Source organism: Salvelinus fontinalis, chromosome 14, assembly GCF_029448725.1.
Source record: "Salvelinus fontinalis isolate EN_2023a chromosome 14, ASM2944872v1, whole genome shotgun sequence".
In the NCBI taxonomy this organism is placed as follows: Eukaryota; Metazoa; Chordata; class Actinopteri; order Salmoniformes; family Salmonidae; genus Salvelinus; species Salvelinus fontinalis.
In genome coordinates, this window is record NC_074678.1 from 50,397,516 (window position 1) to 50,412,942 (window position 15,427).

A 15,427-nucleotide genomic window follows, 5' to 3' on the forward strand; every position below is an offset into this window, starting at 1 on the left:
TTCGTGTTTTTTCCCGTCTTGTTTAATAAAGTCATTATGTATTCACAACCCGCTGCGCCTTGGTCTACTCACTCACCGAAAGAGGGCCGTTACAGAATCACCCAACCAAACCCAGATCAAGCAGCGGGTTAACGGACAGCAACGACAGCAGCAGTGGGAAAAGGAGGATTGGACATGGGAAGAGATCCTGGACGGTAAAGGACCCTGGGCACAGCCAGTGGAGTGTCGCCGCCCCAAAGCGGAGCTGGAGGCAGCGAAAGCGGAGAGGCGACGTTATGAGGAGGCAGCACGGAAGCAAGGCTGGAAGCCCGCAAGTACTAACCTAAAATTTCTTGGGGGGGGGGGCTAAGAGGTAGTGTGGCCGAGGGCAGGTAGGAGACCTGCGCCCACTTCCCAGGCTAACCGTGGAGAGCGGGAGTACGGGCAGACGCCGTGTTACGCAGTAGAGCGCACGGTGTCTCCTGTACGGGTGCATAGCCCAGTGCGGGTTATTCCACCTCCCCGCACTGGTAGAGCTAGATTGGGCATTGAGCCAAATGTCATGAGGCCGGCCCTACATATCTGTCCACCAGTACGTCTCCTTGGGCCGGCTTACATGGCACCAGCCTTACGCATGGTGTCCCCGGTTCGCCAACACAGCCCAGTGCGGGTTATTCCACCTCCCCGCACTGGACGGGCTACGGGGAGCATGCAACCAGGTAAGGTTGGGCAGGCTCAGTGCTCAAGGGAGCCAGTACGCCTACACGGTCCGGTATTTCTGGCGCTACCTCCTCGCCACAGCCCAGTACCACCAGTGCCTACACCACGCACCAGGTTTCCAGTGCGTTTTAAGAGCCCTGTTCCTCCTCCACGCACTCTCCCTATGGTGCGTGTCTCCAGCCCAGTGCCTCCAGTTCCGGCACCACGCACTAAGCCATCTGTGCGTCTCCAGAGCCCTGTACGCACTGTTCCTTTTCCCCGCACTCGCCCTGAGGTGCGTGCCCTCAGCCCGGTACCTCCAGTTCCGGTACCACGCACCAGGCCTATAGTGCGCTTCGAGAAGTCAGTGTGCCCTGTCCATGCTCCGCGCACTAGCCTTGAAGTGCGTGCCGTCATCCCGGTACCTCCAGTTCCGGCACCACGCACCAGACCTACTGTGCGCCTCAGCAGGGCAGAGTCGGCCGTCTGCCCAACGCCTTCTGCACTGCCTGTCTGCCCAGCTCCGTCTGAGCCATCTGTCTGCCCAGCGCCGTCTGAGCCATCTGTCTGCCCAGCGCCGTCTGAGCCATCTGTCTGCCCAGCGCCGTCTGAGCCATCTGTCTGCCCAGCGCCGTCTGAGCCATCCGTCTGCCCAGCGCCGTCTGAGCCGTCCGTCTGCCCAGCGCCGTCTGAGCCATCCGTCTGCCCAGCTCCGTCTGAGCCATCCGTCTGCACAGCGCCTTCTGAGCCGCCCGTCTGTCCCGAGCCATTAGAGCCGTCCATCAGTCAGGAGCCGCTAGAGCCGTCCGTCAGTCAGGAGCCGCCAGAGCCGCCAGCCAGTCAGGAGCCGCCAGAGCCGCCAGCCAGTCAGGAGCCGCCAGAGCCGCCAGCCAGTCAGGAGCTGCCAGAGACGCCAGCCAGTCAGGAGCTGCCAGAGACGCCAGCCAGTCAGGAGCTGCCAGAGACGCCAGCCAGTCAGGAGCTGTCAGAGCTGCCCTACAGTCATGAGCTGCCCTACAGTCATGAGCTGCCCTACAGTCATGAGCTGCCCTACAGTCATGAGCTGCCCTACAGTCATGAGCTGCCTTACAGTCATGAGCTGCCCTACAGTCATGAGCTGCCCTACAGTCATGAGCTGCCCTACAGTCATGAGCTGCCCTACAGTCATGAGCTGCCTTACAGTCATGAGCTGCCTTACAGTCATGAGCTGCCTTACAGTCATGAGCTGCCCTACAGTCATGAGCTGCCCTACAGTCATGAGCTGCCCTACAGTCAGGAGCTGCCCTACAGTCAGGAGCTGCCCTACAGTCAGGAGCGGCCACCCAGCCCGGACCTGCCAGAGCCCCTCAGCCCGGACCTGCCGGAGCCCCTCAGCCCGAACCTGCCGGAGTCCCTCAGCCCGGACCTGCCGGAGCCCCTCAGCCCGGACCTGCCGGAGTCCCTCAGCCCGGACCTGCCGGAGTCCCTCAGCCCGGACCTGCCGGAGTCCCTCAGCCCGGACCTGCCGGAGTCCCTCAGCCCGGACCTGCCGGAGTCCCTCAGCCCGGACCTGCCGGAGTCCCTCAGCCCGGACCTGCCGGAGTCCCTCAGCCCGGACCTGCCCCTTATCCCGGTGCTGCCCCTTATCCCGGTGCTGCCCCTTATCCCGGTGCTGCACCTTATCCCGGTGCTGCCCCTTATCCCGGTGCTGCCCCTTATCCCGGTGCTGCCCCTTATCCCGGTGTTGCCCCTTTTCCCGGTGCTGGCCCTTATCCCGGTGCTGGCCCTTCATTTAGGTGGTTTTAGTTGGAGGGTGGTCATTGGGAGGGGGATACAGAAGCGGGGAGTGACTATGGTGGTGTGGGGACAGCGTCCGGAGCCTGAGCCACCACCGTGGTCAGATGCCCACCCAGACCCTCCCCTGGACTTTGTGCTGGTGCGCCCGGCGTTCGCACCTTGAGGGGGGGGGGGGGGGGGTTCTGTCACGATCCTGACCTGTTTTCTGTTGTTTTGTATGTGTGTGATGGTCAGGGCGTGAGTTTTGGGTGGGCAGTCTATGTTTTCCGTTTCTATGTTGGTTTTGGGTTGCCTGGTATGGCTCTTGATTAGAGGCAGGTGTTTTGCGTTTTCCTCTAATTGAGAGTCATATTAAGGTAGGTTGTTCTCACTGTTTGTTTGTGGGTGATTGTCGCTGTGTCTGTGTTTGTTGCACCACACGGTACTGTCTCGTCTCGTTCTTTCGGTCGTTCCTGTTCATGTGTTCTTCGTTTCATGTAAGTTTGTAGTTTAGGTCTGTCTTCATCGTTTATTATTTTGTAGGTTATCAAGTTTAGTTTGTTATAGTGTTTTCGTGTTTTTTCCCGTCTTGTTTAATAAAGTCATTATGTATTCACAACCCGCTGCGCCTTGGTCTACTCACTCACCGAAAGAGGGCCGTTACAAGGGCTGTATCTCAATAGCACTGACCTGAGGGCACATGACAGGTGAAAGAAGCAATGGATGATGGATGGCTACCTGGAACTTCAGAAAGCTATGCTAAAGTCCATGCATTAGCGCTGGGAAGTCTCCGGGTCTGAGGCAAAGTAACTTATGACATGAAGCAGTGCCTTGTATTACTAACAAAGTTCACTCATCTTATTTCAATCTGTTCCCTCTAGTTCTGATATAATATTGAGAAATATAGCAATCCTGTGTCTGTCTTCAGGAACAATTCAAGAGTTAAGAGCTTGAAAAGGCCCAGGTGCAGTTGTCTGACCCTATACACGTGTGATGTGTCTGAAATCCCCCTCCGCTTACCTCGACAGCCGCCTTGGCGCGCTCAAACTCTTCCTCCAGGGACTGGTTTCTGGACAGGAGGGCACCGCCATCGAACCGCTCTTTACTCAAATGGCCCTGTTTCTCACACACACACACACACACACACACAGAGAGAGGGGTGCAGTGTCAGCCATCTCTGCCTTCCCCTGGAGTGGCAAACATCACTGCCTCGGCAAAGCCTTTGACATGCTCAAGAAGGCCAGCGGCTGGCAGAAGTGCCTCCGTCAGTGCCTCTCAGCCCCCTCTAACACTTTTCCCACTTATCAGCGCCACTCTTCTCTCCAACCTCACTATCTCATCTCGATTACAGATTACATTCCCCTCTTTGTTGGCCAGGTCTTACATCGCATGCCCTTTGTATACTTTCCATGCACTATTATAACTCAGAAATATGCTGATTGTAGCTTTGTTATAGCATCTGACAGTACATTGTGCTTAGGGCTGTTTCGGTGAATGTATTACCGCCACACCGGCAGTCATGAGTCATGACCACAGCCAAATTCCACGTGACCGCCGTCAAATTCCACGTGACCATCGAGTCACGGTAATCTCCTCTTACGCTCCCTGGACATGCATTGGTAGTACCCAACTTGCTAATGACGTCGGGTCGCTAATGGCCTGGTACTCAGCCCTCTAATTTCCCTCTAACCAATCTGACATCAATGCCAATGCAATCAAAAATGACATCAAACACAGTATCATGCTTTTACAACTCCCCCTCACTGTGATGATCAATTTGAAGAAAGTTCAACAACAGGTTGAAAAAACTGAGTGGAAAACATGGACGTTGTGGAGGTTGTTTCAAAGCCAAACACGACAAAATAGACAGAGCATTCTATGTTGATGATTCATTCAAAAACACCCATACGCATATTAGAGCTTATGCGTAGGCCTATATACTGTATGAGCCCAAGCCTGGAAAAAAAATTCAAATAATGATTGTGCTGTTATACAATACATAGCCAAATAGCCTCCAGCTTACACACAGCAGAAAAACATTTAAAAAATGCATAGATTTAAGATGTCTTTGGTACATAATTGGTCTAGACTATACTCCAAAATTCAACAAATTCTAGTAACCGCCTTTGAGTGTGGACTGTATTATTATGCATACTGGATGGACTGGTTACCTTATTCTACACTCCAAACCTTCAATCCATGAGTCTGGGAGAGAAAGTACAGGCCTAGGCGATTCTGTTGGTTCATTGATTGTGCAGGGCGGCTTACAAAATGAGTAAAGAATGAATGAATAGCGGATTTTGATTTTGAATAGCCTTACAATAGGTCATTTTTTATATATTTTCATAATTAATAGGCTGACACATTACCTTTACTACAGAATATCCATTTCCATCTCTTTTTCTCTCTCTGTCATGTGTGCTCCCTCTCCGGACTCTAGGTCATCAGGCTGCTCGTTATGGCGCCCACCTGACACCATCGTTACGCGCACCTGCGCATCATTAGACTCACTTGGACTTCATCACCTCGTTGATTACCTGCCCTATATACAGTTGAAGTCGGAAGTTTACATACACTTAGGTTGGAGTCATTCAAACTCGTTTTTCAACCACTCCACAAATTTCTTGTTAACAAACTATAGTTTTGGCAAGTCGGTTAGGACATCTACTTTATGCATGACACATGTAATTTTTCCAACAATTGTTTACAGACAGATTATTTCACTTATAATTCACTGTATAATATATAATATAATTCCAGTGGGTCAGAAGTATACGTAAACTAAGTTGACTGTGCCTTTAAACAGCTTTAGAAAATTCCAGAAAATGATGGTTTTATTATGGTTCATGGTTTTAGAAGCTTCTGATAGGCTAATTGACATAATTTGAGTCAATTGGAGGTGTACCTGTGTCACGCCCTGGCCTTAGTTATCTTTATTTTCTGTAATATTTTGGTTAGGTCAGGGTGTGACAGGGGGGATGTTTGTGTTTTTGTCTTGGTTGTAGTGTCTAGGGGGTTTTGTTAGAGTGTATGGGTTAGTGTTGAGTGTAGGTTTCTAGGTATGTCTATGGTTGCCTGAATGGTTCTCAATCAGAGACAGCTGTCATTAATTTGTCTCTGATTGGGAGCCATATTTAAGGCAGCCATAGGCATTGGGCTGTTGTGGGTAATTGTCTATGTCATTGTGTAGTGTTTAGTGTCAGCACGATTTGTTTAAATAGCTTCACGATCGTCAGTTTGTTGTTTTTGTTTCGTCGTTATAATTAAAAAGAATGTATTTTTCACACGCTGCGTTTTGGTCCTCTCTTCCACGTCAAGACGATCGTGACAACCTGTGAAAAAAGAAATTAGCTAAGATCTCAGAATTTTTTTTGGTAGATTTCCACAAGTCTGGTTAATCCTTGGGAGCAATTTCCAAACGCCTGAAAGTACCACGTTCATCTGTACAAACAATAGTACGCAAGTATAAACACCATGGGACCACACAGCCGTCAAACCGCTCAGGAAGGAGACGCGTTCTGTCTCCTAGAGATGAACGTACTTTGGTGCAAATCAATCCCAGAACAACAGCAAAGGACCTTGTGAAGATGCTGGAGGACACCGGTACACAAGTATCTATATCCACTGTAAAACGAGTCCTATATCGACATAACTTGAAAGGCCGCTCAGCAAGGAAGAAGCCACTGCTCCAAAATCACCATAAAAAAGCCAGACTACAGTTTGCAACTGCACATGGGGACAAACATCGTACTTTTAGGAGAAATGTGCTCTGGTTTGATGAAACAAAAATAGAACTGTTAGGCCGTAATGACCATCGTTATGTTTGGAGGAAAAAGCGGGAGGCTTGCAAGCCGAAGAACACCATCCCAACGGTGAAGCACGGGGGTGGCAGCATCATGTTGTGGGGGTGCTTTGCTGCAGGAGGGACTGGTGCACTTCACAAAATAGATAGCATCATGAGGGAGGAAAATTATGTGGATTACATCTCAAGACATCAGTCAGGAAGTTAAAGCTTGGTCGCAAATGGGTCTTCCAAATGGACAATAATCCAAGCCTACTTCCAAAGTTGTGGCAGTTTAAATGTACTTGGCTAAGGTGTATCTAAACTTCTGACTTCAACTGTATGTCACTCCCTTTGGTTCCTTCCCCAGGTGTCGTTGTTTTTGTTTCAGAGAGAGGGGCTGTTCACAGATTAATTAAATATGTTTAGTTGTGAAAACATGTTACTCTCGATGTTCCCGAACAGATTTGACTTGGTTTCCCAAATTAAGCACTGGGTAGCTGCAGGAACAGGGTTGGAGAGCCCATGGCGTACTGAGTTCTGTCGCGCAACAATAGGCTGCAAGCTCCTCAAACAGTGGCTGATGCGTGGAGTAGAATAAGTATTCTTAGAAGACATTTCTATATGAAATCTGAAAGCAGTTTTGATGGTTGCCACTAAAAAATTGAGAATCCCAGCTGCTACTATATTTATTTCTCAGCTACTACTAAAAAGGCACAGATCTGCTATAAAACCAGCTATAAAACCAGAAAAACGAACCACAAAAGCGGCATCCATTCTCTATTCGAGTGCCTACGGATTACATATATTTTTTACCCTGCACCTGCCCATTTTATAATGGGCCATTTTAAATCGAAACAAATTTTACGTCTTAGTAAACGCAAGATTAAATTGAGAATAGTATGATGCAGTGTCGACACGTCATTCAGGGTGTCGCTGTAACATCTGTGTCCAACTCACACTCCCAAACACTTAGATCCCAGGAACGCAGCCCACTTTCCAGCATCTTCACAAGGTCCTTTTGCTGTTGTTCTGGGATTGATTTGCACTTTTTGCAAAGTACGTTCATCTCTAGGAGACAGAACGCATCTCCTTCCTGAGCGGAAGAATGGCTGCGTGGTCCCATGGTGTTTATACTTGCGTACTATTGTTTGTACAGATGAACGTGGTACCTTCAGGCGTTTGGAAATTGCTCCCAAGGATGAACCAGACTTGTGGAGGTCTACAATTGTTTTCTGAGGTCTTGGCTGATTTCTTTAGATTTTCCCATGATGTCAAGCAAAGAGCCACTGAGTTTGAAGGTAGGCCTTGAAATACATCCACAGGTACACCCCCAATTGACTCAAATTATGTCAATTATCCTATCAGAAGCTTCTAAAGCGTGACATTTTCTGGAATTTCCCAAGCTGTTTAAAGGCACAGTCAACTTAGTGTATGTAAACTTCTGACCCACTGTAATTGTGATACAGTGAATTATAAGTCATTGGCCACAGATAAGATGATGTCACATCACGTTATATCTAACGTAGCTTTGATTGGACTGATCATGACAACTTCATACTTTCAAAATCTTAGCTAACACACTAGACAAGCATTCATCATCGTGCATCAAGTCGGCAATCTACTGGCAAATCCTTTTCACTTCTTATTATAGAAATGATAGATAAAATGTATCAGTGCTCATCGGCCATTGGACAAACATTACACATCAAGTTGGAAATCGCAGCTTAAACAGCCCCGGGTTCGATCCCAGACTGTGTCACAGCCGGATGTGACCGGGAGACCCATGAGGTGGCGCACAATTGGCCCAGCGTCGTCTGGGTTAGGGGAGGTTTGGCCGTCCGGGATGTCCTTGTCTCATCGTACTCTAGCGACTCCTTGTGGCGGGCAGGGTGCCTGCACGCTGACTTCAGTTGTCAGTTCGACAGTGTTTCCTCCAACACATTGATGCGGCTGGCTTCCGGGATAAGCGAGCAGTGTGTCAAAAAGCAGTGCAGCTTGGCTCTTGACCTTTGCAGGGTCTGTAGGGGAGTTGAAGTGTTGAGACAAGATCATAACTACCAATTGGATATCACGAAAAAGGGGGTAACGCCATGGGCCAGGGAAAGCTTGAAAACACTGGCCAATCCATCATGACTTCTGCGGAGTTCAAAACAACTGGACACTCAGAACTGGGAAATCTCAAACTTCAGTGAGTTCAAGACAGCTGGGTACTCGGATAAAACTAGCTCCGAATGGGAAAATACGGAAAATAATTTTGAACAGTCATTCAACTCAGAATTCCCAGTCGGGATTTCGGGCCTCTTTCTAGAGCCCACAAGAATGACCACCGTGCCACCTACCTGTGAGCACAGCACAACAAGGTGAGTCCAAAAATGTTTTGTATGCTGCTACTGTAGCCAAGAAAGTAACACAATGTGTATGTTCTGTAGCAAGCTATTAGTAGCCCATGTGCCTCACCCTAATAATTTGCTCTTTCCTTCCTCATAGCTTAGCCTACTGTTTTGACTTGATGGTACACATGTAGACTATATTGTGTTAGACAGAAATATAATCATAGAATATTGTACGAGCTTTCATTGTATGCTTATATGCCTCCTTTATTTATCCTACGGTTCTGACTTGGTGTACAGGGAGAATAACGGCCCATGTTCTGAATTCTGTCACTGCACATTTCAAAAGTGCTGAACAAATAGTTATATTGACTACGTCTATCCTAGCTTGCTCATTAAGGTTTTAATCGAAATTACGGATTGCCTCTTTTCCGCTTGTCGTTCCCTTATGCCATCTCAATTGTCAGTAGAAACCACATTTGTTTAAGCGAGTCAGCTATACCAGCTATGTTTTTTAAATAGGCAGCAAATGAGGTTAAATGAACTGTTTCGCTGCCAGACAAGGCTCTGCTGATAGCCAGGTGTAGCGGTGGTGCTAAAATGAAAGCTTTGCTGTTGGGACTGTTTGTGGGCACCGTTTGTCACCGCTATAGTGCAATTTATGTATTGTTTACTGTTGTGTAGTGGCTTTGCTGGCATGCATCTAAAAATATGTATAGTTTATGTTTTCTAACCCTATGATCACTTGATGAAAGAACAGCAGCCTGAGGCAAGGAACAGAGCGCAAGCTTTTTGTGTGACTTTCTCAAGTCATCAATAGCCTATAGTTGAACTAAGCAACTCATATACATGTACACAGTGTACAAAACATTAGGAACACCTGCTCTTTCCATGACAGACTGACCAGGTGAATCCAGGTGAAAGCTATGATCCCTTATTGATATACACTTCAATCAGACATGGATTGTATGTGTGCCATTCAGAGGGTGAATGGCACACATTGCTATCTTCACAAAAGTATTCTCATATTTAATCATAAACTCAGCAAAAATAGAAAAGTGCCTTTATCAGGACCCTGTCTTTCAAAGATAATTCGTAAAAATCCAAAACTTCACAGATCTTCATTGTAAAGGGTTTTAACACTGTTTCCCATGCTTGTTCAATGAACCATAAACAATTAATGAACATGCACCTATGGAACGGTCGTTAAGACAATAACAGCTTACAGACAATTACAGGCAATTAAGGTCACAGTTATGAAAACTTAGGACACTACAGAGGCCTTTCTACTGACTCTGAAAAACACCAAAAGCAAGATGCCCAGGGTCCCTGCTCATCTGCGTGAACGTGCCTTAGGCATGCTGCAAGGACGCATGAGGACTGCAGATGTGGCAAGGGAAATAAACTGCAATGTCCGTACTGTGAGACGCCTAAGACAGTGCTACAGGGAGACAGGATGGACAGCTGATGGTCCTTGCAGTGGCAGACCACGTGCAATAATACCTGCACAGGATCGGTACACCCGAACATCAAACCTGTGGGACAGGTACAGGATGGCAACAACAACTGCCCGAGTTACATCAGGAACGCACAATCTCTCCATCAGTCCTCAGACTGTCCACAATAGGCTGAGAGAGGCTGGACTGAGGGCTTGTAGTCCTGTTGTAAAGGCAGGTCCTCACCAGACATCAACAGCAACAACATCGCCTATGGGCACAAACCCACCGTCACAAACCCACCGTTATAGGCGGGCCACACTCTCTGTAACAAAGGAGGTTCAGTCTTCCAATACTGCAGGGCAAGAAAGATATTTTCTGCAAACTATTTATGACCGGCTGTTAAGTCATAAAACCTTCCCAACTCCTGTGTGTGTGTGTGGGGGGGGGGGGGGGGGGGGGGGTCTGGCTATCTGTCAGCCATGTGCCAAGCTGATCTCGCACCTTTGATCCTCCCCAAGGTGAGAGTGTCGTGACAATTACTAGAGTAACTGTAATTAGCAATGGCCAAGGTATTGAATTAAAAGGCAATTCTGCCACTTTTCAACCTCATTCATTATCTTCAGCACCAAACCAGTGGTAGATCTGTAGTTAAAAACATTAGGTGCTAAGAAATGCTTCTTTGTGACATCACAAGGTCGGATTAAAAGTAAGAAAAACTGTGACATTTCATAACCTGCAATGAGTTTCTAGCCAGGGGGAGGGTATTTTGTTACTCCCGACGTCGCCACTAATCTCATAGTGTTTGAAAATCGCTGTTTTTAAAATGATTTAACTTTGGACGATGTAATCGGTTAGAACTTTTTAACTTCCATGCTTTTCTACAAAACGTAGAAATGTACAATTTTCACATGGTATTGTGCTGAAGATAAAGACAATTAGGTTAAAGTGGTGGATATATCCTTTACAAACATGCTCTATGTAGAGAGCCATTTTATAAACCCTATGGTAGAATGCAAGTCAGTTGGCTCCCACTACCACAGCTGCCTGGCTGTCGCATTCTGATGACTAATCTGTTTTGTAAGGCCTCGTGTCAGCTCTGCCATTACCTGTAACATCACATTTTCCATTTCCATAGCCGGTCATTAGAAAGACCTGATTTATGCGAGGTCTAATTGATGTTGGCTTATCTAGATATTAATGGCCTCCAGAGAATTAACTTTACCCAGGTTAATGCCACCGATTATGTCAGGCAATTTATAAGGGCCAAAAGAAGAGAAAAAAAGTAAAGTTTCTTTCCAAACTTTCCAGGCAGTTCCACATGCTATTGTATACAATATGTCAAGGTACAGTAAAGCTGTAGGGAGGTGGGAAGGGTTTAAGTCGTTTTTCAGACAGCTTTGTTCTAATCTAGACCAATACGCAAAAATTTATTCAAACAAAGCATTCCTCTCTCAATACATTGCGTGTGTGTGCACCTGCCACTATTTCCAACATCACCGGGCTGAAACATCATCACCGGGCTGAAACGCCCCATCTTCGGTGGTTATCTTTAATCCAAAATCTATTATTTAGAGAGATGTTGAAAGGTGATGCAAGCTTAGTTGGTCTGAGATACACTGTGGGCTCAAAGTAAGGCTACTGAATTATTCATGAGCTATTAATATAATAACGGGTGGATAGTAACAGGACCTTCATGCAAACTTGTGTAGAGACCACGGGCACTAAGGAGGGAAGCGCTTGACATTTGGACCTCGGAGCACCACAAAAACAATTTCAAAAGCCAACATGGGACTCTTCTGGTTTAACTGGTACCTTTGTTGCAGAACCAACACTTAAAAATAAATAAAAATTCAACTCGAATTACATTCTGTGGTGATGTCTGCTCGGTGCAAATGTCTTTCAACATCATAGGAAAGGATGCATAGAGAAGCTTACATGTCTTCCACTAATATACTGTCTGTTGAGCTGTAATGGAAGAATGTGAGGTGTTAGCAGAAGATGGCAGGTTAAAACATGGTCACATCACAGGGATCCAGTACATTGACTGGAATCAGGAGATTGGCATGACCACTATGGTTTATGTTTCCCAAATCCCTTCCATCCAACAAAGCAGAGTCCTCTCAACATGTCACAGAGCAACCTAACATGCTTCTAATCAAAACCATCTGTTTTCGAGGTGAAAAACGTTATACTCCAAATGTTGTTGATTTCAAGTGCAGACAGAACAGACAATAATGGTCTGCAATGACTACTCGGGACTCGGCTTACTTGAAATGCTAGAGCTGGCTCTGCCTCCGCTTTGGTATTCCCTTCCAATGAGTTCATGGAGGTTGCCTCTGGTTGTGTTTTGCAGTCTATGGACCTAAAGAGAAAGGACAATCAAATCAACAATAAATGTTAAAAAAAGATCCACTCTGCATTCATTACTCCCTCAAAACAATTTAAGGTGCTATATGCAGAATGTTCTACATATTGTAAATAAGAATAGAATGTGAAACACTACATTAATGTGGATACTACCATGATTACGGATAGTCCTGCATAAATTGTGAATAATCATGTTTGAGAAAGTTAGACACAAATACAGTATTCCCCCCAAGAAAAATGCTTACCTCCCCTGTTTTTGTAATGGTGAGAGATTAGCATGTCTTGGGGGTACGATATTTGTGCTTCTGTAACTCTCACACATCATTATACATGATTATCTGTAATCATGGTAGCATCCACATTAATGTAGAAGTGATTAGAAACATATCCTATTCATATTTAGAATAAAAGTGACTCCAATGACAATTCATTGACCCAACTGTGGTTTGTAACTACAATGGTTTCCTGTTACTGATTTGGTAACAGAATTACAAGGTTTTACTCTCTTAATAATTCATAAACTTTATCAGTGAAAACACTAATTGGTTGGTCTACCTTTTTGTGTTACTTCTGTGAACTTTCCTTATCCCTCATGAGGGACATACATTTTTAAAATATCTTAAAGATATGTGGGGGGTTTTATAACGGAATTGCAAGGCACAAGGCAATGTTTTTTAAACTTACAGAAGGCAAATAATTGTGTTTATTAGTTGACAGGGGTCTTTACTTCAATATTATTGATTTTATGTATTTATAATACATTTTAAGAGTTTTTTCTGGTTGATGTTGTCTAAAACACATTTTCCATCTGTTTTACCAGAAATCTAAGCCTTTGCTTATTCCAATTTTTGGGGGATGGAAAATGTTTATTCCACATTTTTTGGGATGGAAAATGGTTGGAAAGTGTATATACAGTACATTCGGAAAGTACATTTTGTTATGTTACAGCCTAATTCTAAAATAGATAAAATCGTTTTTTCCCCTCATCAATCTACGCACATTAACCCCATAATGACAAAGCAAAAATGTTTAGCAAATGTATTAAAGGTAAAAAACAGAAATACCTTATTTGCATAAGTATTCAGACCCTTTGCAATGAGACTCGAAATTGAGCATCCTGTTTCCATTGATCATCCTTGAGATGTTTCTACAACTTGATTGGAGTCCACCTGTGGTAAATTCAATTGATTGGACATGATTTGGAAAGCCACACACCTGTCTATATAAGGACGCACAGTCCAGTCAATTGAATTTACCACAGGTGGACTCCATTCAAGTTGTAGAAACATTTCAAGGAAAATCATTTTATAAATTTTAGAGTAAGACTGACGTAACAAAAATGTGAAAAAGTCAAGAGGTCTGAATACTTTCCGGATACATTGCATGCCTTCATTTCTCAAAAATATAGACTCTTAGCTTTCATTAGACACCCAATATAACATGCTCCTATGAACTGCTCATTTGTCCTTTTTTTCTGTTGTTGATAGAAATGCATGTGTGTGAACAAACTGCAATTGAACAGATTTGGAACTGACTTAGATATAACAGGTGCAGGAATGTTAGTTACCACAGATGTTCGCTGGAGGAGTTTCTCGACGAACGTTGTCTTTCCAATTTCCACTTTCTGCTGCCGTTTCTCTCAGGGTGGAGGTTGAGCTCCTCCCATTTCTCCAAAGGAGAGGCAATGATGACTGGGAAGAGCAATCATGGAGAAATCAGCTAACAGCAGGGTACAATACAACACAATCAGCCAAGGGGGAAAAAAACATTGCCATCTGGACAGAGTCATGAGAGGGACATGAACTTCGCTTGTAAATGATACCCAGGGTTATGCTTAAACTTTCTATCATGAATTACTTGCTACGCATAATTAGAACTCAGTTGAAGAGTAAAATAATTTAACCTCCTCAACTTGCTAATGGGAAACTAATCGTCTGTTACCTCTTAATGTCTTTTAAAATGATCTGTTCATTACAGGCAATTGCCTGATCTTTCTTTGGACCATCTTAAACATGAACAAGGTCATCTCCATTGAACTTCATAGGGGAAACTTTTCATTAAGGGTAGGCAAGTCTGTTATAGCATTTAGGAGACTGGGGACATGAGGCTAATACAGTTCCTGATTTAATTTTCTGAACATTTTACACATTTATAATCTACATATTAGGTAGTCATGAAATTCATGATACAAAGTAAATTCTACATAAATATTGTCCGTAAGAGAACCTCATTTAATCTTGCACGTAACAGCTCTGTCATACTACAGAGTGACAATGACCACTAAACATGGTTTTGGACATAGATTTAGTTGCGGTCCAACATCCAATTTAGATCATTATTTTCGGGCAACCAAAACATGCTCCTGACTTGCCCAATAGTCAAGAGCCATTAAGAGTTTATAGTGTGATTCCACGTCACCTGGAGTAGAAAATATTTTTGGAATCTCAGAATGTTCTGGAAATGATCACATAGGAACTTCATTGGGAGGAAGGATGTTTAACATGCTTTTTACATTTGTATCACAAACAATTTATTTGAAAATCATGATTCAATTTGCCATTTTAGACCCAATGACCGGTGCACCGTTCATGATGATACAGACAACATGTTGGTGTCATTATACTCGTTATAGTGTTCTCTCAAATATGGAGTATGTCTAGATACTGAAATACACATTTTCACATTCATTTATTCAACATTAAACATATTAATATTGAAAGGCATATTAATATTTTTTACGCATCACGCCGACAGAAACAAGCATCTTTCTGGTAAGAAGAAGGGCGGGGGGGTATGCCTTATGATTAACGAGACGTGGTGTGAACAGGAACTCAAGTCCTTCTGTTCACCTGACTTAGAATTCCTCACAATCAAATGCCGACCGCATTATCTACCAAGAGAATTCTCTTCGATTATAATCACAGCCGCATATATTTCCCCCCAAGCAGATGGCTCTGAACGAACTTCATTTGACTCTATGTAAACTGGCTGCATTCATTGTAGCTGGGGATTTTAAAACAAGGCAAATCTGAAAACAAGACTCCCTAAATTCTATCAGCATATCGATTGTGCAA

General features: G+C 44.8%; 1 protein-coding gene across 1 annotated transcript in view; it reads right to left on the reverse strand.

Moving 5' to 3' along the window:
- The window catches only part of LOC129811080 (PEX5-related protein-like), a 173,907-nt gene that overhangs the window by 43,053 nt on the left and 115,427 nt on the right, over positions 1-15,427 (reverse strand). Inside the window, exons 5-8 of the mRNA XM_055862233.1 lie at positions 13,921-14,044; positions 12,255-12,348; positions 11,922-11,951; positions 3,454-3,549 (exon numbers count right to left, since the gene is read on the reverse strand). Of these exons, the coding sequence (XP_055718208.1) occupies positions 3,454-3,549; positions 11,922-11,951; positions 12,255-12,348; positions 13,921-14,044 (344 nt within the window). The remainder of the gene's footprint in view (positions 1-3,453; positions 3,550-11,921; positions 11,952-12,254; positions 12,349-13,920; positions 14,045-15,427) is intronic.